The sequence below is a fragment of the Carlito syrichta genome, unplaced genomic scaffold, assembly GCF_000164805.1.
Source record: "Carlito syrichta isolate Samal-C Ts95f unplaced genomic scaffold, Tarsius_syrichta-2.0.1 Scaffold84601, whole genome shotgun sequence".
In the NCBI taxonomy this organism is placed as follows: Eukaryota; Metazoa; Chordata; class Mammalia; order Primates; family Tarsiidae; genus Carlito; species Carlito syrichta.
The window spans coordinates 410,888-433,998 of NW_007028697.1; the positions used below are offsets into that span (position 1 = coordinate 410,888).

At 46.1% G+C, this 23,111-nt stretch overlaps 1 protein-coding gene across 1 annotated transcript in view; it reads left to right on the forward strand.

Annotated features, from left to right (window-relative positions):
• The first annotated feature begins 3,834 nt into the window (after positions 1 to 3,834).
• Positions 3,835 to 23,111, forward strand: part of PDHX (pyruvate dehydrogenase complex component X) — a 47,583-nt gene continuing 28,306 nt past the window's right edge. The window contains exons 1-4 of the mRNA XM_021711475.1: positions 3,835 to 3,917; positions 14,869 to 14,969; positions 18,937 to 19,136; positions 22,057 to 22,155. Of these exons, the coding sequence (XP_021567150.1) occupies positions 3,857 to 3,917; positions 14,869 to 14,969; positions 18,937 to 19,136; positions 22,057 to 22,155 (461 nt within the window). The 5' untranslated portion in view covers positions 3,835 to 3,856. The remainder of the gene's footprint in view (positions 3,918 to 14,868; positions 14,970 to 18,936; positions 19,137 to 22,056; positions 22,156 to 23,111) is intronic.

A 23,111-nucleotide genomic window follows, 5' to 3' on the forward strand; every position in this document is an offset into this window, starting at 1 on the left:
CTAGTCACCAGAAGCAGGTCATCCTGCATTTGTGCTTAAGAGTTGGCCTGGGTTTCAGTCTGGAGACCTTTGAAGTTTGTGCAGAAGTCGTCGGCGTGAAGCTTCGACATAACTGAGTTTGCCGAATATGAGTGCTTTGTTCTTAGGATGAAAGACACACTTCAGAAAAAAGAAATTAGAATTGGATTAGCGCACCCTGTTTGACATTGAAGTCAGGATTGTGCTGTGGAGCAATGAGAAGAGCAGATTGGGAGGCAGATGTGGGGATTCCATAGAGGATCTCTGAAGTTCAGGGACAGAGGAGGACACGTGTGTGCGCTGGGGCCGAGACTCACTGTCATGCTGTTGAGGCGGAGAGTGAGTGAGACAGTCCTCAGGACTTCCAGGCCTTAAAAGCAGTGCATTTAGAGATAAAGTCCTGCACGTGCATATCGCCACGGTCGTTTAAAAAATGTTAACGTCTGTTGAACTGCTGTGGAAGGGCAGACGTTCGCAGCCAGTTGGGTGTAATTTGCTAGCTTTACAAAAAAGAACATTAAAAGAACTGCGAAGGGTCGATTCCAGCGAGATGCTGAGGACTTTCAAGTACTGACTGGAAAGCCCACGTTTCTTTTATTACTCATAGCTGTGCAGTAAATATCAGTAAGAAACGCTCATACGCTTGGTGCCCATTCTGAGGCCTTCTCCACTGAATGGGAGAAGGGTAGGATGTTCTGCTTACTGGAGTGAGGAGAGGGGCTGTGTGTTACGTCTAGTGAAAATAAAATAATAGGTTAAAATTTCATTCCAAGGAATCTAGAACAGTCTATCTGATAGCATCGTGAGCAGCCATGCAGGGTTTGCATTAACTCTGTGCAGCCCTGTCCCTCAAAGCTGATACTATAATTGCATAATTACTTTTCCGTCAGAAAACACATTGGAAAAGATATCTATGACATTTGAATCCAAAGAGAATATACGAGCATGAGTATGTACTGCTACTAACCCCAAATGCTAACGTCTCGACGCCATGGTTCCTGCATGAGGGGCTGAGGGTAGATAGACGGGGAGAAGCACTGGGAAGCGTTCTGCACGTTTATCTCCGTACAGAGATCATGATTGGTCGTGAGCAGGCGCCGAGTAGGCCACTGTCCACATGCCTGTCTGTCCTTGCTTCTGGTAAGGAGAGTGATCATTATAGACTTTACATTTTATTGCCGTTACTCGGAGAGGTAGTTTCAGTTCATTTCATGAAGGGTGACTGCATGAGGAATGATTTTCTTTTGATTTTAAAATATGAAAATGTTTGAGGTTCTTGATACAGTGATTTGGAAAATAATAATAAATGCAGAGGATTCATAATATAGACTTTAATGTCAGGAATAATGGAATTGTAAAGGTCTCTTAGGCAAGAGAGAACAGAGTAGCGAGTCGTAGAATTAATGTGAGTTGATCATGGCAACCAGAGCCAAAGTACAAACCTATGGAAGACAGACTCTGTTTTAAGAGGATCAATTTAGTATTTGTGGTAAATTGGAATCGGGATATAGAAGCAGTGAGGTCCATTTAGTTGCTTTTTTGAATGGAACTCTATTTGATATATACATTTAATATGTATTTGTTTATAAAATATTTTATCTCATAACACCAGGCTTGAACTTTTTGATAGAAGGAAAACATTGGGACTTTTTCAAAGCTATGTTTTTCAAGAAGCTGCTGCTGGCCTCTTACCATGGTGCTATTTAGAAGGTAAAGTTTTTTGTTGGTTTTTTGTTTTGTTTTGTTTTTGCAAAAAGCCCCTTTGTCCTTCTGAGCTTGACAGAGTGAACTCTGGGGCTTGAGCTGGCTGTACATTCTTCAGGCAGATATTCTTGTGTTCTTCCTCAAGCCAAGTAAACAATGACAAAGGGAGTGGACACGCCACAATATAGAGTATTAGAGAATCTGTCATTTCAGATGAATTCAGTGTGTGAAGCTTTGAGCACTTTTGAAGAATCCTTGCCGTTAAGTGTAGGATTGTTAGGGTTTGAATTTGGAGATGCCTCGTGAATGTGGCCGTAGGAGTTGTCGTGTGCATGCGCGGCGCGTGCGCTGTAAGCATGCTTTCCTAATCCTAATTCACCCAAGAATCTGGTGCTCCAGGGTTAGGCAGTGCATTGAGGTTGTGCATAGTAATTTGTATTATTTTTTAACCTATCTAGTACTTTAATGTACCTATTTTAGTCCACAAGGACTTACTAAGAAAAAGCGCAGATTGTCAAAGCTATCTTCTAATTGGCATTTGCATTTCAACTGGCGGTAGCTTGGGAGTCCCTGAGCTCCTTAATGGACTGGGGCTTGCTGCTGGGCTCTAGGCTCTTCTGAAGTAGCCGTGTTGTCATGGTCACCCGGGATGGGGAGCTCACTTCAGATGCTGTTCCGCTCACGTTTCCGGCATATGATGCATTTAGAAGTCATCGTCTTGGTGCCAGTGGTCATGCTGGTTGGGGGGTGGGGCTGGGGTCTGTGGCCTTCTGCAGCCGAGCTTCTTGTTAACGTCACATGCAAACTTGGGCTTCATAGTAAATAACATATATGGGCTGAAGATTTCTTAGTAAATGCCATGTGTGGACTGTGGGCTTCTTAGGAGACACCGCATGTGGACTGTAGGCGTCTTAGTCAATGCCACATGTGGACTGCGGGCTTCTTGTCGAGAGGGAGAGGCCGCGTATGAGAGGCAAACACAGTCTAGTCACCGCCTCACCCCATGGCCCCTGGTGGCGGCCAGAGAGATGCGCAGAAGGTCCTGCACAGGGACATGCCAAGGGGACACTGCAGGTTCCCCATGGGCAGGGACTCTCAGATGATGAGGGAAAGGCTGAGTGAGTCTGTGTGCCATTCTTCCTCAGAGAAGAGAATGACAAACTTTCTTGCAGACACTTCAAAGGGATCGCAGTGCTAGCCTGGATGCTCTCCATTTAAAATGACAGAAACATCCACCTTACCTGCCATCAGTGCTCACTTTCCTTACTTTTGCCCTAAGACATCCATGAGACTGAGGAAGTGGGGAGCACTGTTCTGTCTCCCTACACCTGAGATGTGCTGGCTGTGTGGCAACATTTGCCTGTTTGGGGCTGGAGAGTCGTAAACGGAGGAGGAGCAGCAGTCTCCAGGGGACACTTTAGGGCATGTCATTGTCCCCAGGCTTTTTGTTAGTCAGTTTTCCTCTGCCCATCGAGCACCAACTGAGTGCAGTCCTGGTCCTGGGCCGCGGAGACATGGTCTGAGAAAGCACTTCTGTTGAGTGGGAGGTGCTTCTGGATTGAGGTCTGCCGTTTTGGCGCCCGGTTGATTGTGGTGTGAGGTTAACTCAGCCACCTACGTTCTCTTGCCGACTGCCTCCCTGAGGGGTGTCGTAGCAGAGGGAAGTAAAAGCAACCAGCTTCCTGCAGCCCGGCCTGGCCATTTGGTCACGGCATCAGAGCCCCATTTTTGCGCTTGTTACCAGTGGTTTTGGTGTTTTTCCTTTTTGTCTTTACCTGTCAGTGTTTCTTCAGAGACAAAGGGAGGGAGGAGATCACCCCCCTCAGCTTTCCTTTTCTAACCTGGCTTTCGAGCACCTGGCTTGAAAGGATGCACAGAGTGCTAGGAGCTATGGGAGGACTTGGAGGTTTTTCAGAAGAGTTTTGGTTTTCGTTTGTAACTTGAGTATTATGTTTCTGTACTCTTCAGTTGACATAGTTTACCGGTTGGAAAACCCTTAGACTTTGGACTAGCCTCTTTCTTGAATGGAATCTGGTGCTAATTTACTTGCATTAATTGAACGGTTCCTCGGGATAAGTGCTGTTTTGGCTAATCTTTCCATTTTCCAATTCCAGTCGATCCCATCAAGGTCCTGATGCCATCACTGTCTCCCACGATGGAAGAGGGAAACATCGTGAAGTGGCTGAAGAAGGAAGGTGAGTGAGGCCATGACTGGCATCCTGCGGGCAGTTCTCTGATCATTGTGTACCACATAACGTGATGTTTGTTCATTAGTCAGTGGGAGTTTAGTTAAATAACATGTTCCCATGCCAGCGCAGCAGGGGTGTTCGGGTTCAGCCTGTATCTTTTCACAAGCACAGAATCATGAAAATCTCTTAAGGTTTGTCCCCAAGTCTTAGCCCTTATACCCAGCCCTCGATTTCAACATCACGAACTTGTCAGTTACCACTATCCCAATTCTGTGTGTTTTCCTAGAGCTAGGCAAGTTGATTATAAATGTCACTGGAAAGAACAAATGAGTAAGTATATGAGGAAAACCCTTGGAAGAAGAGCAAGGGAGAAGGACTGGAGCCCTCCTGATTATTGACACATATTCTTAAGCCTCATAATTGAAACTGTGGGGTTGGTGCTTAAAAAGAAAGACCGGTGGAACCAAATAGAAAATGAGGAAGTAGGTGCAGTTGCCCATGGGGGCTGAGGGAAAAATCAAGGAAGACAGCGTTAGAGTTACTCTTCGTGTCTTGCCAAGGACGAATTGCCAATGCATCAGATACTTCATATGGAAGCATTGGCGGATCTGGTGACGAACATACACTTTTACGTGGCTGAAAACTCAGCAAGCCAAGTCAATCGCAAGTGCCGGATTGGAAAAGGGTATTTGCAGTTTATGTCACAGGGCGTGATAGCCCTGAAAAATGGAGACTAAGACTGCAAACTCAGTGGGAAAATGGCAAGACGTGTGAGCAGTTGCTTTATGGAGCAAAAACTGCAAATAGCTCATACACATAGCAAACGGGGCTTTTTACCTTTGTGCTGATGAGGAAAACACACATGGTTGGCTGGAATATCATTTCTTGGCAACCTGGCTGACAGAAGTGTCAAGGCTTGCAGCTGTCTGCTGAGAGGCTGGAGGCTAGGGGAAGCAGACATCCTGCAGGTTGCTGGAAGGAGAGCCGGGACCTGTCTGGAAAAGGTGCTCCTGTTTACCCTGTCACTCCCTGAGGCCCCGTGTGACCGCTGTGGAGGCTCCCGCCAAATGTGGCAGTTCGCACCCCTGCCTGGAAGGGCTAAGAGCACTGCTGTGCTGCTTTGCAGGGCCCTCTGTGGAGGAGGCAGGTGGAGACAGGAACACTGCGTGAATCACAGGAGGGCGGTGGCACGGCTGCTTAGGAAGCTCAAATCAGCAGAGAGGGACACAGCGTGGTGGGGCATGGAGCGTGGACTTCTGATGTGTCTTCTCTGTCTCTTGGACTATGGAACCAAGTATATGTTTTGCATAATTTTAAAACTAAATTAAAATGTAAAAACCTAAAAATGAAATAGGTGATCTTACTTATACCTTGAACTGGTTGTGCAACTGTACAGAGAGGCCTATTTTAAATGTCACGAGACCTGATTACAAGTCCCAGTGGGTGACAGCTGAAGGACAGAGCATCTCCAAAAAGCAGCCCAGGCGCCTGGTGTAGTCACATCCCGCTGGCCGTGTCAGGATGATCAGCCCAGGCCCCCACGTGTGTTTTACAGACAAAGTGAGTGAGTGGTTAGGATGACATCACTGAGAACTCAGAATTTCAGTGTGGTTTAAAGGAAAAACAGGTGAAAAGTCACTCCGGTCAGGAAAGACTCTGATGGCGAATGTTTTAGCTCTTTCCCAGCAGTGCCTAGAAGCAAGGACCAGCCCAGGAGCAGCGAGCACCCCCAGGGCCCAGACTATCGTCTCCCTGGCCATGCCTACCGAGTGACGACAGCTCCTTGGAGAATGGCAGCTTCCATCTGGACAGGAAACATACAGATGAGCCGGGACTGTCTCATCTAGTCAGCAGGCAAGGACTTGGTGTGGTGCTTAGAAAACACAACTCAGAAAATGAAGTCCTGGATGGGGCCTGCCACGAGGCTCGGCAGATGGGACAGAGCCGAGGAGAGACTTTCTGCTGCTGCTTGTTTCTTTCTCCTCTGGTCCTCATGGTAGGCCAGTGTGGTGTGGAGCCCCCGGGCACTGGGCACAGAGTAGCCTCCCTTGGCATTGAAGTAGCCATCTTTCCCTGTGCATGATGCATTCCGCACCAGGTTAAGCTCCTGTGAGGAGGGAGTTGGAATCTCCAGTCCTGTCCAGGATTGTCAGGCGGACATGTTTGCTGGGCAAGGGCCCCTCGGCATCCTGCGTCTCCTGGAGGAGTCGGACGCCAGAATGGAGCAGAGGCGTGGCCTGAGCAGGACTTGTCAACCCAAAGGTGATCCCTGCCCTCAAGTTTGTCCAGGTGAGCTGCAGTGGGCGCGTCAGAGTCAGCGATGTGATTCCGGGAGGTCTAGCCTTGCCTATGTCCCATTTCCAGTGACGGTGAGTGTGGACTCAGGAGAAGGCTGGCAGGCATTGTCTGGAGAACGCTCGACAGATGAGTCAAGGAGCCTTGGATAAGGCCCAGGCTCTTTGAGAGAGTCTTAGATTCCTGTGGACTGGACGATGGATGGGAGGCAGCCAGTGAGACAGGAGCCGAGCTGGTCCTCAGCGCCCAGGAGCCCGAGGCTGGTCCTCGACCGCCCTGATCTGCTGAAAACTTCTTCGTTCTGTTCCTCAAGGGGAGCACTTGTGAGTGTTTTAGTGTGTTTCCTGTCCCCGTGGTGACAGGTGTAGGAGTGGGCCTGCCCAGCACTGCGGCTGGTTTCTTTACACATAGACCTGCCAGAGGAAGGACAAGCAATGTATTTGACAGGGACCTGGACGGCTCACAGGGAGAGGATTTGAGTTGCTCATTGTAGAGTAAATGGGCTCTTAGGACAGGGAGATGGGGGGCCGTCCAGGTGAGTGAGCAGAGGGGCCGAGTCTCAGGAGGGAGGAGGGCGTAGGGCCTTTCGGCAGTGCAGCAGGCCCTGGCTCCTGGGGGACACAGTGGATAGGGGGTAAGACAGGTCAGGGAAGGGGCTTCAGTACAGCCTGTGGTTTGTCAGTCTGTGGGATCCTCACCTGCAAGCCCTGATATCTGCGCTCGTAGTGATTTAACAAAGCGCTGCTGGTTGCGCTGCTGGTTGCACTGCGCTGTTCAGAACACCCAGAGGGTGACTGGGCAGTGTTGGTAGCCCCCTGCCTAGGCCCGTCTGAAGAGCCAGCGCTGAGGACTTCTGGGCAGTGTGGCCTGATCATGTGGGGTAAGCCGTCCGCTCATACTGGATGTGATGCTATGAAACAGCTCTCTCCATGCAGGCAGCCTGAGCCAGGACGGAGGCAAAGGTCCAATTGTCCCAGCACCTGAGCAGGGATGGGAGCAGAGGCCACGTGCACCACTGGGCCAGAGCTGGAGGTTGGAGTCGCTGACCTGGGCATGGGTGGGCTGTGGCAGGAATCAACAAGGCAGAGAGGGAAGAAGGGACATCAAGGTTAGGGTTGAATGGGATGAACCTTGAGATGCTATTGGACATCCAGGGATGTTCAGGAGACGGTTGGTTGCAGGAGGTGAAGTTCACAGTGAAGTCTGGCTTGGAGACAGACGGAGCACCATCAGCATGTGGGTAGTGACAGGCGGGTTTGTCTGGAGTAGGAATCTGTGGATAAGGGCACTTGCTCCCTCTTGGGCCTGTCCTCTGAAGCTTAGGGTTCAGATTTGTAGTACTTGATTTTCTGGGAACCCACATCCCCTGGGTTACCTGGCAGAAGCCATTCTTCTGGAAGCGTCCAGCCTCTAACTCAAACCTCACAGCATTCGCAGATCAAGTCCACTTACTGAGAGCTTGCAATCACGATTTAATCATATGCACAGGAGCACTCGCAGGAGGAAAAGTCAGCAGGCACAACATGGAGCAGGTCCAAACCCCCAAAGCCTCATTGGTTGAAATCACTGGATGTGAAAACAGACGTTTGGAATGATTGAAAATATGAAAAAAGACAGATACCATCCAGAAACCTTAGGCAGGCTTGAAAAGGAGAAGTAGAACTTCTAGTAATGAAAAATATTATCCCTAAAATTAAGAAGCAAGAAATCTTCGGGGGCGGTGGGCTAAAGTGTAATGAGACAGGATTGAGGAAAGGATTTGGGAACTGAAGAACACCCTGAAGAAATCAGCTAAACGTAGCACAGAGAAAGTTCTGAAAACTGTGAGAGATGTGGAGACATGACAGATGAAATGAAGACCCCCGAGGAATCCACTGGGAGGGATCTCAGAGGAGAAAAAGAGGGGAGGGGAAGAGGTCAAAAGGGTAGAGAGTGTTCTAGAATCTCAGAAAGAGACGTGTCCTGTCCATGGAAGAGCCACAGCCCCACTGGGAAGTGCTATGAGCACTTGACTCTGTGGCTGCCACCACCTTTTACAGTGGTATAAGTATCCAGGATGTTTTGCCCTTAAAATGATGAATCTGTTGGAGTCTTTTCTTAGGTTCCTTTTCCCTAGAGCCTTGGCTGTTTTCATATTTCATATGACAGGGCGTTGCTGTCATTAAATAATGAGTCAGACACAGGACAGCCTTTTAGCGATTACTTTTAAAAGATTAGGTTTCTTCACACATTGAGAATTTATAGGCAGTAGTTAGAGGTTTCCTGGGCTGTGTTTACCCCTCAGCCATCCAGCTCATGGGCCATCTGGCAGTCCCCTTACATCTGCTAGAATGGGACAGATGATAGAGCCGGCCATGTGGCCTCATCCTTCTGCCTTTTCTCCTTCACTATACCGCACTGTCTCCCTGGGGACAGGCCAGCCACATTTGAAGCCCGGAGCACGTTGCCTAATGGGTTGCTCTGAATGTGGTGTCCGCCGATGGAGGATTTGCCGACGGGGGATTTACTGAGACGCTGGGAGCAGTCTTCCCCCCGGTTCCTGGCAGATTACCAGCTCCCTTAAGCTGGTCGTCTGTGTGCTTCAGTTGTGGTTTGCTGCTTCTCGCTAACACCTGTTAGCCGAACACACAGGATCAACCGTGTGTCCAAGCACGCCAGTGCTTGCTACAGCTTGATAACTTGGTTCAGTCATTTCATATTAAAAACAAGTTTATATTCTGACAGATAATGCTTTTTATACGTCTTTTCTCTTTTTGGCTATGTTTTAAGTTGGATTTTGAGATCTTTATTAATGTATGGCCACTGTTATTTAAAGCCGTGTGTTTAGGCCTTTATACATTAAGAAGATTGAAAAAGAATGGTGTATTTAATTATGAATCAGGCTTTACTTTTTTATCAGTCAAGGTCTCATGCTGTTGCCCTGGCTGGAATGCAGTGGTATGATCATGGCTCACCACAGCTTTGATCTTCTGGGCACAGGCAATCTTCCCACCTCGACCTTCTAGGTGGTTGGGACTATAGGTGTGTGCCACCATAGCCAACTAATTTTTCTTTCTTTTTTTTGTAGCGATAATGTCTTGCTGTGTTTCCCAGGCTAGTCTCAAACTCCTGGGCTCAAGCAGTCCTCGCAGTCCTCTCACCTTAGCCACCCAAAGTGCTGGGATTACAGGCATGAGCCACTGCTTCGGGCTGAATCTAGTTTATTTTTAAGCAAAGACTTGATAATGATAATGACTTGATAACATTGAGTGGATAGCAGTTCAGTCTTAGAGACCTTTAAGGTTTCTTGAAAATCTAGGACTCATTTGCATACCTAACCCTGAATTGTACCCCACATCTTTAAAATAAAAAATAAAAATAAAAAACTCTTTAAAAAAACAATCCAGGACTGTAATGCACATTTCTTTTGACCAATGTTTTGTGTGTGTGTGTGTGTGTGTGTGTGTGTGTTTTAAAGCCAAGGGGATAAGGGTGCAGTGAAAGGAATGGTTCCTGGAAGCATGGTGTGTCCTCAGCGTCCCTTGTGAGCTAGCAGGAGTGAGTCGGGCTCGATGAACCCTCAGGTCCAATGTGACCTGACTCCAGAATTGCATAGTAGCCCAGTTTGATTTTATTAGTCGCAAAAGCATGCAGTGGTGCAGCATATAAATTGTGTGTGTTCTTTGTTGAACTAATGAGTCTCAGAGGGCTGGTTTTATAGTGTGTATTAGCATATTTCATCTCAGTCTCGGGATTGGACAAAAAGTCCACGTCATTGATGAGCGGAGAGACACTGGTGGTGCTGGGTGACAGCCACAGTCTCAGCATCTTTGGAAGGCGCGCCCAGGTCTACATCTTTATTGCAAGTTTTTTAGTTTGGGGGAAACGTGCTTCAGATGTTTTCAGTTTAATTAAACGATGTACTTTTTTTTTTTTTTTTTTAGTCAGTTGAAAGGTCAAACCTGTTTTTAAAAAGGAAGAAAATATTCTTATTTCCCTGTTGTGTGAGAATATTTGAGGGTATGGAAACATCGCTTTTTCCTTGACGTACTTAAGATTGTCTGCTCTGCTGGGAAGCCCTGTGGGCACCCCAGACCGCACCACTCTGGGGTGTGGCAGCCACCAGCACCTGGAGCCCATGGTCCGAGTACTTACACGTGGCTGTGGCCCCGGCTCCCTCGGACTTGTCATTCTCTGAGTGTGCTCCATGTCTAGTAGTTTCTGTGAAAGTTGTAGCCTGCCCTGACCACAGCCTGTCATTGTTCAAGGTGCAGAGGCAGAACTGCTTGGCAGAGCGATGCCCCGCTCTGCAGGTGCCCATAGAGCCCCGTGTCCCTGGTCCTGCATGGAAGGACCTGACCCCGTGTCCCTGGTCCTGCGTGCCCCGTGTCCTCTGGTTCTGCCTCTGCTGGAACATGTCATCACCATGGGTTACGGTGTATGTGCTGCTAAGACAGAAAATGTTCCACAAGTAGTGTGTGACGTGTTGGTGTACAAGTGTCTCAACAGCTTCAATGGGGTGTAATTTTTTTTTTTAGATTAGAAAATATAGTTTATTTAGAAAATAAATTAGAGAGAAAGAGAGGAGATTCACCTTCCCAAGGGGGGGGAGGGGGCCAAAGCTTAGGAAACATGGTGACAGCCATAGCTCAAAGAATACATGGTCACGCCAGAGTCTATTAGGACAGTACACACCATAGCATGTGCTTGTTTTGAGTATACAGTTCAGCGGCTTTTAGCATATGTATAGAGTCGTGCAACCATCACCCCAGTCCAATTTTAGAACATTTCTGTCACCCCCAAAAAGAGCCCTGATGTCTGCCTGCAGCTCCTTCTTCTCCCTGTTAGCCCGGGTGGCTCTGACCTGCCTCTGTGCCGAGGCTGTGCCTTTGACGGGTTTTATGCGGATGGTCCTTCCCGGGGACGTGTGGTGTGTGGCAACCAGGTTCTCCCACTGAGCCTGACTGAGGCTCCCCTGCTGCAGCAGCAGTTGGCAGTTTGTTCCTTTTATTACCGAATTGCTCTCTGTCATTATGCTTCTTTACATTTATTGCTAACATTGGTATTATAGCCAAATTTTAAATTGGTGTGTGGAATTATAGATATTTGACCAGCTAATTTTTCTCAGAGATGAGGTCTTACCATGTTGCCTGGGCTGGTCTCGGACCCACAGGCTTAGGCAATCCTTTCACCTCGGCCTCCCAAAGTGCTGGCATTGCAGACTGAGCCACCATGCCCAGCTGTGAGAACTTTCTGAAGCATCTTCATTTGGGGCACATTTTCTTAGCTTTTGTATGTCCAAAGAATACTCCTCCTCCCTTTGGAATAAGGCCTGGCTGCATATAAGGTTCTAGACAGTGACTTCCCCAGCTCATTGAAACTGTAACTCCCCTGTTTCCTGGCCTTTGTTGCAGTTCCTGGGAAGTGTGCTCTGTCGTCGTTCCCTTGAGGTGTCTGTTCTTTTCCTCAGAGCTCTTAAGGTTGTGCTTCTGTTGCTAAGACTGTGCATTTTCTCTGCAGTGTGTCCGATATGGATTTGTGTTTGTACAGTCTGATACTGTTTCCGGCTTCTGTCGGTGACCAGCACTGACCAAGGGTGGGTTAGGACCCGCACCAGAGAATCTGGACAGCAAGAAGAGACCACTCAGAGGCAGTTCTTCTGGGAACAGTCTGATCAGGACTGAAGCCAATTTTATTCAAACCTTTTCCAACTCATATACCATTTTCTATACCCTCCAGCAGTGTGATAATCACTTACTAGGGGCGTACAAGTTCCGTGCTTTACAAACCATGCATCACAAGACCATCACGAGACTTGCAAGTTCCAAACAGACAATTCGAACTCCATGATGTCTGTCGTGCTTACATTAAGGTCACAGGTGCACAATTTCAATACAAATCATTCAAAGTGTTTTCTGTAATGTTCAATAAATCATTCATATTATACTCTTTGTTCTAAACCCTGATTAATACAAAAACTTTCTAAGTTAACTCTAGGTTCAATCCAAGGTCACTGACTCCAAATATTTTTAACGATTAATATTATCAACTTAACACTATACTATAATCTATAAGTTTACTTAAGTGACTTAGCTGTTAGTTATACTATTATCCTATTACGATTTAACGTAATGCCTTATAACTCAGTTAAAACTTATTCTTAAACTACCAAACTTTACTATAATTCATGTGAGTTTCATATGTCTAAACTTTAATTATTATATGATCTAGTGATTGGACTTTAATACTATGCTATATCCTATTAAGCTAATACCTTATCATTAAATCTTATGATTACCATTAACGTATGATTTTAAAAATCATAACACCATAATTCTCATTCTATTCTAATAAAACGACGACTTTAACCCAAAACTTAAATCTTTTTTCCTAGTACATTAATACATGGCTACGTGTAAAATTTCCTATTGTCATATTAGAAGCAAAAACAGCACCGTTGGGAAAGTTTTGGTATACTAATCAAAGGATCTTAAAATTGGCCTACAGGAATAGGAACTAAAGTCATAATCTGAGAAAAGGAAACTTAAAAACTCAAACAAAACTTAAAAGTTTTCTATGAATGCTTATTACTGTTTAAATCTTTTCGATGGAAATTGTATCGTTTAAATGTATGTTTTATCCAAACAAGTCTATTCTAAAAATCAAATAGTAGCTGTCACACTCTTGGATAATGGTCTGCACGGTTACCATGACAATGACCACGGGCTGAAGCAAACAGAGTTTCGGCATGTAACGAAACTAGAAAAACTTCCTGCCTGGCTAGGGGCAGGGCAATAAAACTATTATGATAATTTAGTTTCTAATCTTAATCCTAGGAGAAACTGCCTTTGGGGAACAAGAGCTAACTAACCAGTCTACCAGGAAATAGAAGTTAAAAAATATCTAGAAAGAAGTAAAACTTAGAAAGACAGAGAAAAATAATTCTGCTATGCACTTTCCATCAGGCATATTGATATTTACTTATAAGTTTTACTGCCATGTATACACACTGGTCACTAATCACATGCTATCCTATGTCAGAGGATGCTATGTCCTATGTCAGAGGCGATCTTCCAGATGGGCCTTTACAGGCCTCAGCCATGTAGCTATAGATGTTGGCTCCCAACAGGCTTCATTTTTTATCAGGTATAATTTGCATGAGGTATAAACTCAGCCCAATTCCAGATGCTGTCTGTGTTGCCACCACCTCCGTCAGAGCCTAGAATACTCCCCCAGGCTGCAGGGCTCGCACGCCCCGCTCCTGTAGACATGCCCGTCCTAGACCACTCGGAGCCCTCTCCTGGTGGGAGGTGCTGCTCTGCGCCACGCCCGCCAGCCCCTTCCCTCGCACTCCTTGGCCCACCTCACGCCTGCCAAGGTCACCTGCCGCTCTTGCCTACTCTTGCACCTCTGGCGTGTGGAGTTGGGCATTTGCTTATGTGGCCTCATAACTCACTCATTCACTCTCTCACTGTGTCCTATCTAGAAGACGTTCCACTGATGGGTTCTTTTTTATTTCAATGACTTAATTTTTCATTTTTAAGAATTCTGATTAGCTTTTCACTTTCACCCAATGCTATCTTGTTTCATATCTGTACATAATCATTTTCTTATTCCTCCTTCTTTTGATGGTTCTTTTACTTTCATTTATGTTTTTGAACATCCTCAAGGTATTTTACAACTGTTGACAGGTTGCACTCAGTAAATTGGTGGCTTACTTCTTAGTGTTAGATTTCTTCATGTTTTCAGCACTTTGGGAAGTCACTTTTGAATGACGTCTTCCCACCTACCCGTCCCCCCTCCTTAATACTCTGCTGTTGATGTTGGGGGTGTGGGCAGATACTGGGGGCGGCGGGCATGGCTCTGCCCTGGTAGTGAGTTTGCTTTTGTCCAAGACCCCGGTTTCTGATGAGAGCCACAGCCTCAGTCAGCTTGGTTGCCCATTTTATCAGCTGGTGGTGAGCACAAGCCCAACTCAGCCAGGGCATCAGATGTGAATCTGCCACGAGTCCCCTCTGTCCAACTGACGACTTACCGTTCCCGTTACTCCCCAGAGGAACCACCTTCTCCTCTTCCCCAGCCTACCTCTAGAACCTGGAAGCAGCTCTACTGCAGACACTGCGGGCCTTGCTTGGCATTTGTGAGCTTTCAGATCTGTTCTGTTGCACAGAGCCCATCCTCGTCTGACCTCAGCTGTGTCTTTGAGCTTCCCTTCTTGTACTTTATATGAACCTTTGTCTGTTCATGCTATGCAGTACCAACAGAGTTCTGGACTTGCCGTGAGGTGTTAGCCCTGAAATACTGTTAATTTTAAAACTTCTCTTCATGGAAAAATGGCCAGAGAGTGTGAGAGGGGAATGTGGGCCTGGAATTGATTTGTTCAGAGGTGAATATGCACTTGTCTCTAAAGTGTGCTTTCACTTTTAACATTTGCTCGGCGCCCTTAGTCATAGCTTTTTTAATATAACAAGTAAAATTTATGTCCATATGGAGCTTTTGGAAAACGCAGCAGAGCATACGCATACACACAAACACAGACACACAGTGAGAATTACTTGTACTTCCCAAACCCAGAAATAGCTGCAGAAGGTTTTGGTATTTACTCATGTTTGTACACATATGCATGTGCACATACTCATGTTCATAGTCTAAAAACCAGAACCAACCCAGTCTTGTTTTGCAGGTGAAGCCGTGAGTGCTGGCGATGCCTTGTGTGAAATTGAGACTGACAAGGCCGTGGTTACCTTGGATGCCAGTGATGATGGCATCTTGGCCAAAATCGTGGTGAGTGTTTTCAAACAGGTGAAACTTTCTTAATTGTTCCTTGAAATAGAGTTTCCTTTTACTTTTATCTCTTTATTTATGATGTTGTATTCTCTACTGCATAATACATTTTGTTCAAGTGTTTAAAATGTTTTAGTGTTAAGGTACAATAGACCATTTTTCTGTCTTTTCTACATTTTCTGTAATGTGTATGTTCTTTTTATCATGGAGTCTTTGTGTGAAAAGTGAGTAAATTGTGTAAAGCTACATATGGTAAAAGTGTGACCTTTTAGGGTCCGTGGTACACTCACTGATGGAGCCAGCTGGCATGTTTGTTGCTTGACTTCTCGAACACTGTTGAGGTTGGGTGGAAAGCAGCTGAGACTGGGGGCCCTGTAGTCCCCTGCTGTGGATTTTCACAGCTGCATGGTTCAGCTGGCTCTCTGCCATACGAGCACTAGCAGATTCTCTCACCTCTGCCTGTTTTTTTGTGCTCAGATGGGGGATCATGGTGCCTGGGGCAGGGGGGACTAGGGGACAGGTGTGTGCCGCTTGTCCCAGGACCCATGACCACCATGCGCCCCTCGCAGGCTGCTTTTCCAGCGTTGATCTGTTCTCTCGGCTCGCAGTGACTGCTAACCCCGAACCTGTCTGTGTGTTGCCTACTCACTTGTACTGGTCGGTGGTGGTGGGACTGAAGTGCCCATCTATGCCCCTCCTGCTGGGGTTGCTGTATAATTTGTCATACACCCTGGCACATTTTTGAGGGGGAGAGGAGTGCGAGGTGTGTTACAGTGCTTGCGTTTTGTGTCCTATCAGCGAAAGCCAGCACAGTTGACTGGCGCCCTTGGTGGGTTGGGACCTGCTGCTGCAGGTGCCTTGTGTCTTGCCTGGAGCATCTCCTGTCCTTGGGACAGGGTGAGCAAGGTGGCTGTGGTTAGCACCTTGGCAGGATGTTCATGGTCAGCCTGTGGGAGTGGCTCTGTAAGGAGGCCCTTGCTAGGGACCCGGGCCAAGGGCGGAGTCCAGCTCTGAGGAGTCTCAGGAGTTGCTTGTCAGGAACCTGACCTCCAGTAGTCCTGAATGCGTCTGTTTACCCTGAATGCTGCCAGCCACAGACCAGGCCTCAGCATGAGTCTCCAAACCTTACCAGGGGGCACCCCCAGTAGTCAAACTTGATCTTTGTTGAGTGGTTTTTTTGTTGTTGTTTTAAAAATCAGTCACTTGAAGGAACACACCAGGACAGCAGTAACCACCATAATGACACATTTGATATTTATATGGCAGCTGCTGGCTGTCGGCCACTATTCTAAGGGTCACACACAGAATTCATTCATTCCTCATGATGGCTCTGAAATGACTACCATTGGTGCTTGCATCGACAATCAGGAAACACAGGCTGGTGCAGTAAGGAACCATCACTAAGGGCACATGTTGGCAGGTAGTGGAGTCAACATTGAGACTCAGGAAGTCTGCTCGCAACTGGGAGGGAGGGCCAGTAATACTTCCAAGGCTGACTCAAGGTTAAATATTAGCATTGATGAGCTGTACGTTAACAATGCTCATTGTAGAAACTCTGCACTTAACATTCAGAAGTCAGCACACAAGAGTGAGGGAGGGCTTGGATCAAGGGAGCTAAGTGATGGGGGTGCTTTCTGGGGTTGTCCTCTGCCTGGTTCTTTAGAGGAGCAGGCACCGGGCGTTCAGGGTCACCCAGACCGCAGGAGCAGTGGCAGTGGCTTGCGGGCCTCTGGCCTACAACTGAGTCTGCACCAGTTTTGAATGTCTGCCACAGATGTCCGTGGGGGACCAGCACACTTCTAAACTGAATGGAAAAGCCAGATTACCTCTGACTCACGTGGTGGTCTGGATGGAATTACGGTCGATGCTACTTCTGTCACTACTCAAGCTGTGTGATGTCACCTGTCCTTGTCCATTGTGTCTGGGTTTCATGCTTCTTGGAGCCCTCTTTGAGTGGAAAGCTATAAGTGTGCTGTTTAGATACGGTAGCAGCCGGAGTGCCGGTAACTTCTCTTGGCCGCCTCCTGGGAGGTGTCGGGTCACACTTGTGGAGGATGCATGGAGTCCCTTGTGTGGTTTACGTGAGTGAGACAGTGGCGGGGTCAGCTTTAGTTTAGCACAGTGTTTGACTCTGATTTTAGAAACCCATTGATTTTTTTTTTTTAACTTTTTTAAAGAAGTTTTGCATTTGAATGGTGTGCTCTGTGCTTGGATAGCAGTCCTATTTCTGGTTCAGGGACTTCATACCACTTAATGAAGCTATTTTTCTATCCGTTTTTAAAGAAAATTTATCATTTTACTTTGTGATTTTTGAATTAGCTGTTTGTAGGTAGATAATTAAACACTTCCAGAGGAAGAAATAAACGTTAGCTTAATAATAATCTTAACTCCACTTTGGACATAGAAAAATAGACAGTCCCCAGAAATAAGACTTTCTAGCATGTGGCACACAAGTAAGCACCTGCCTTCTTTTGAGCTGTGTTAGTCTTTTTCCACAGCTTGTGCTTGGCTAGACGTTCTTGCTTGGTTTTCTGTGCCTACTTCTTATGAATATTTTGCTCCACCAGAGTGTCGCTCTTGTTCTTCTCCCTCAGTAACCAGTAAACTTAGACCCACCTCCTGGCCCTCAGTTTGCTACGCCATTTGATTTTAAGAGTTGTGCACGAGCCAGGTATAGTGGCTCATGCCTGTCATCCCAGCACTTTGAGAGGCAGAGGTAAGAGGATTGCCTGAGCCCAGGGGTTCGAGACCAGCCTGGGCAACTTGGCAAGGACCTCGTCTCTACAGCAAATCAAAAAATTTGCTGGGTATGGTGGTGCATGCCTGTAGTTCCAGCTACTTAGAAGGCTGAGGCAGAAGGATCCTCTGAGCCCAGCATATCGAGGCTGCAGTGGCCATGACCGTGCCCCTGCACTTCAGCCTGGGTGACAGAGTGAGACGCCAACTCAAAAAGAAAGGCCATGTACTAATAAGCATCAGAGTCGGTGTTGCTCCAGCATGCCCCCCCTCACTCTTGGACAAGGCTCTTCCCTGTAATCGCTGTCTCAGTGAGTGTCCTGCAGTCTGTTGTTCCGTTATTCATTCAGTACATCTGCAGTGAACCTTATGGAGAGTCACTGAAAGGGAATAATAGAAAACCTTAAAGCAATGACATTTTCTTCCATTACTGAACTTATAAAATATCATTATCTGAAGGTTTTCTAGAGACTTCTTTTCAGTAAGTGAATTTGAATCAGCCTTTTAAATAAATGCTGAAATGCTTAAAGTACATCTTTCTTAATCAAAAATTTATCTTTTGTCTTATTTAGGGTTTTGATTGGTATTATCTGTTTAAAAAAAGTTGGTTAGCTGAGCCACCACCATACTTCTGATGCACTTGTGGAAAAACTCATGAGGTTTTGTGTTATTTCTCAGGTTTTGTAAATAGGTACTCAGGGGGAGAATAAAATATGGAGAAAGAAGTAAACTGTACCTCACGTTAACGAGAATAGTTAACTAGTTCTCTCTGTACAGTGGAGCGTTCTTTTTATCCAGAGACTAAGATTATGCTGTAAGTTAATTTCAGTAGCTAGGACTAAGTTGGGGGAGTTAATCCCTTGGGAGTTCTTAGAATTTCCAGGCCATCGGATAGAAACTGGGAAAGACATACAGTTGAGACTTGTCACCACAGTCTCCTGTTTGGGATTTGTGTTTATGGACAGGGGGAAGATGGTGATGGCAGCACTTCCACCTGAAGGCCATCAGGAGGAGGAGTCTAGATTTGTCCTTTATTTGGGAGAGCATTTGTAACCGGGCCGGGGAGTGTGATGGGAGGCGTGAGTGGAGGAAGGGGGCAGATGGAAAAGCAGGCATATGCATCTTGGAAATGGCTCTTAGCTCAATTAAGAGAACTGCCCGGCAGAGGAATAAACCACCTCCTGCCGTCACGACCCTTTCCATCTCTCAGTTATTTCTTTTTAAAATGCAGGTTGAAGAAGGAACTAAGAACATACGGCTCGGTTCACTGATTGGTCTGATGGTTGAAGAAGGAGGAGATTGGAAACATGTGGAGATTCCCAAAGATGTCGGTCCCCCACCGCCAGCCTCAGCACCGTCCGTGCCTTGTCCCTCCCCAGAACCACAGACTTCTGTCCCTGTCAAGAAGGAACACATACCCAGGACACTGCAGTGAGTGTTGATTCAAATGGAAATAGTCAAAATAGTCATCATGGTCTCTCTTGGGGTATTTTGATCACTGTCACATCCAGATGTGTTCGTACATAAGTGGGAAGTTGCTGATCTTAGCGCACTCGGGCCTCAGAGTGTTTCTCCCACCACGGCAAATAGTTTCTGGACTCTTGTTATGTCATAGGTGCTCCAAAAGCACTGCTTGCTCAAGTGGTGGTGAGCACCACCGGCCTGTCCATGCAGAGCTGTGATCGGGTCTAGGATACCAGGGTGGAAGTCAGCATACCAGACTTCATGTGGTTTCCATTTGTGCTCCTACTTACTGCTGCATGAATTTTTGTTCCGAAAGTATAACCGGATGGGTTGCGTGTTAACATGTGTTCCTTTCCAGACTGCTCTGTATTAGAGCTTCTGACACAGGCTAGAGCTCAAGTTTGTCCAGTGTTCTGTTGCCACACAGACATGCCACAAACAGGCTTCACTTTGGCCTTACATGGCTCTAGTTGATGAACTGAGTTGTATTGATTCGAGTATTCTTGATACTGATAAAAAAAATTACTACTTCTTTGTAAGAGAAATTTTTCACAGAGAAAAGCAGATCTTTCATTCTTAAGTGCTTTTTTGCTTACTGTTGTCAGTTTTGTCAGAAAGGAATGCACAGGATGTTTTGAAATCCTGACTTTAAATTCCCTTTGCAAGGCATTTCTGACTCCATTGCCCTCACTGTCCTTGACTAAATTCCTTCCTCACCCTGAACATCAGAAGATGGTCTCAGTTAATGACCTTCTCTCCTCACAGAGTTCCCAGTGTTGTGTAGACCCCGGTCCCACTGGGCTGGTCGTCATCAGAGACTCACTTGAACCTGAGGCCCCTCCGTGTAGGTTAAAAACCCACTGGCCCATTAGAGGGTATTGATCAGAAGGGAGAGGTTTTGTTTTGTTGTGTTTTGTTTTGTTTTTGAGCCACCAAGCCCAGCAGGAGAGGCTTTAAAAAAAACAAAAATCCACTGGCCTGTGAGCCAGGTGTACTGTCGGCCCACGCGGTGACTTCTTTTTTTAAAATTATTTTGAATCAGTTGGTTGCTAGTTAATCTTTGGTTTTCAGAAATCTTTCAGTTTTTTAGAAACCTAAAACTTCAGTTTCTGTTGACAAGTGGAAAGAATTGCTAACGCTGGCCCGCTTCTGAGATGCAGCCAGTACCATGGCTGTTCTCCATTTCCTCGCGTTAGACTTCTAGACCCCATCTGTTGTACTCTGTCCCTATCTGGTTTAATTTCTCTATCTGACTGCTTTGCTTAATGGTCTTATGAAGGAGAGCTACGACCAGTCATGTGACCTTGGGTATGTAACAGTTTACATCAACTGCCTTGAAATCCATGCAGTTGTTTATGCCTCTCATTCTGGAGCAGAGGTCCCAATCCCTGATGCCGGTTCGTGGCCTGTTAGGAGCCAGGCCACACAGCAGGAGAGGAGCGGCAGGTGAGCGGAGCTCCGCCTCTGGTCAGATCAGTGGTGGCATTAGATTCTCATGGGAGCATGAGCCCTATTGTGAACCGCGCATGCCAGGTATCTAGATGTCGGCTCCTTATGATAATCTAATGCTTGGTGGTCCCTCCCAGCCCCCGTGTCTGTGGAAAAATTGTCATTGCCTGATGCCACAAAGGTCGGGCACTGCTATTCTGGAGTTTATGCAGAGTAAAAGTGCTTTTAGGTAAATGCCGAGCTCTTTAAAAAATATATGTGAAAGATACAGTCCAACCTCCACAAAACAAACAACCCAGTTAAAAAATGGGCAAGAACCTAAATAGACGTTTCTCCCAAGAAAGTAAGTAGATGTCCAGCAGACACTTGAGAAAGAGGTTCAGCATCACTGAACAGCAGGGAAACACAGGTCACGGCCACAGTGAGACACCGCTTCACACCATCAGGATAGCTACTATTGGGGGGAAAAAACCAGAGTACAGCAAGCTTTGGTGAGAGCTGGAGAGACTGGAACTCATGTGCATGTGGGTGGGAATGGAAAATGGTGCAGCTGTGGGAAAGTGTGGCAGTTCCTCAGAAAATCAGAATTGGACACGTATACAGAAGAACTAAAAGCAGAGACCAGGCAAGAGAGGTGTGCATCAGTGTTCACAGCAGCATAATTCCCAGGAGCAAGGCAGTAGAAACGTCTCGTGTATTCACATACTGCACACGCAATGGAATGCATTTAGCCTTACAAAGAAGGGAATTCTGATACATGCCATGTGGACGAACCTTGAAGGTACTGTGCTGAGTAAAATCGGGTGGGCATCAAAGACGACACTGTGGTTCCATCATGGGGAGTCTCCAGAGCTGTGGGATAGGAGAAGTGGGAGCAGAGCCCTGTGCCGAGCTGGGAGGGAGAAGGCGAGAACCTTCTGGAGATACTGGTGTGCGGTGCCCAGATGGGATTGTACTTTATGCTGCTCATCTCTATGCCTGGTACACTAACCCATCTAACCATGAGTTCGCACCACACTTTTGTTACCATACTCTTAATTATAACATTTTATAGGATGCTTAAAATGACGACCTTTCTGTGTGGTTTGCCACAGTGAAAAATGCGTGAAGTCACAGTGTCACCAGTCCTTACTGATGTATGTGCTGAGGGACCGTGGGAGGAACCAGTGGGGATGGAAGCTCTGTCCCCTCGTGGGCACTTAGGCTTACTGGAAGGATATTTTGAGATAGTAATTAGGTACATTGCTATGAAAATGCTTTGAGAATGAAATAAACCGGATGGCTGTGGATTAACATATTTGACTGTGACCATCAGTGAGAGCATTTTAGCTTTATTATAAGATTTGACTTTGTAATGATTAGCAAAACTGTTGACATTTATATCTACTGGAAATGTAAGTGTTGACAGATTCTATTGACTTTCATATTTTCTTCTTAGGTTCCGCTTAAGTCCAGCTGCCCGCAACCTTCTGGAAAAACATGCGCTGGATGCCAGCCAGGGCACAGCTACAGGCCCGCGGGGGATATTCACAAAAGAGTATGTATTTGCTTTATGTAACAGCCAGTTCCATTATTTATCACGATTGTCTTTTTCTGAAAGAATTTTAAAAGAGCTTATTCAGTACTAGAGTTTAAAAGGTGGTGCACTGTGCTTCTGTGCTGTGAATTGCTTTTGTCATTGTAAACTGCATTCTATGCAAGGGTTGTTTTCTGAATAATCGCAGCATCGCTGCAGAACAGTTCTAATTTGGAAACCAAGCAAGATCCTTAGAAATGGCCATGAATGCAGGAAAGTAGAGTGCAGAGCAGTGAAACGTGATACAGCATTGTTCTAAGTATGAAATCCTGCAATAGCATTTACATTTCTAAGATGTGGAAATGTATCTTTTTAAAAATAATTTCATTATTATCCATTTGGATTATATTCGCTTGTAATGTTACAAAGCAATTTCCATAAAATTTTCCAAGCATTTGGGTCTCTTTGTATTTTCTATTCCATTGATCCATCTAACCATAAGCTAGCATCACCCCTTTTTTTTTTTAACCACACTCTTAATTATAAAACTTTATAGGATGCTCTTAAATCTGACAGAGGCAGCCTTGCTCCTTTTTTCTTTTTAATTAACCAGTTTTCTTCTTGTTTTATGATTCTTCCAAGTGAATCTTAGTCTTTGCACACAGATGTCCCTCTTGGGGACATTATGCCAGCGCAGATTTTTAAAAAATATATGTTTGCTTAAATTTTCTCTTCAAATTGCACGAAAAAGCAAATGAAGAACTGGAATATGTCTGAGAGATAAGTAAAAAAAAAGTCAGCTGGTGCTGCGTACAAAGAAAATGTCCTTCCACATCGTCTTCAAACAGCAGACTGGACAGTTCACATGTTGTTAATGTGAGAGGGAGAAAACAAGTCTGTATCGTCTGCTCAAATAGAAAAGCACCAAGTGGAAGATGTCCAGCAAACTCCCATTGCACAGCTGGTAGCGAGGCATG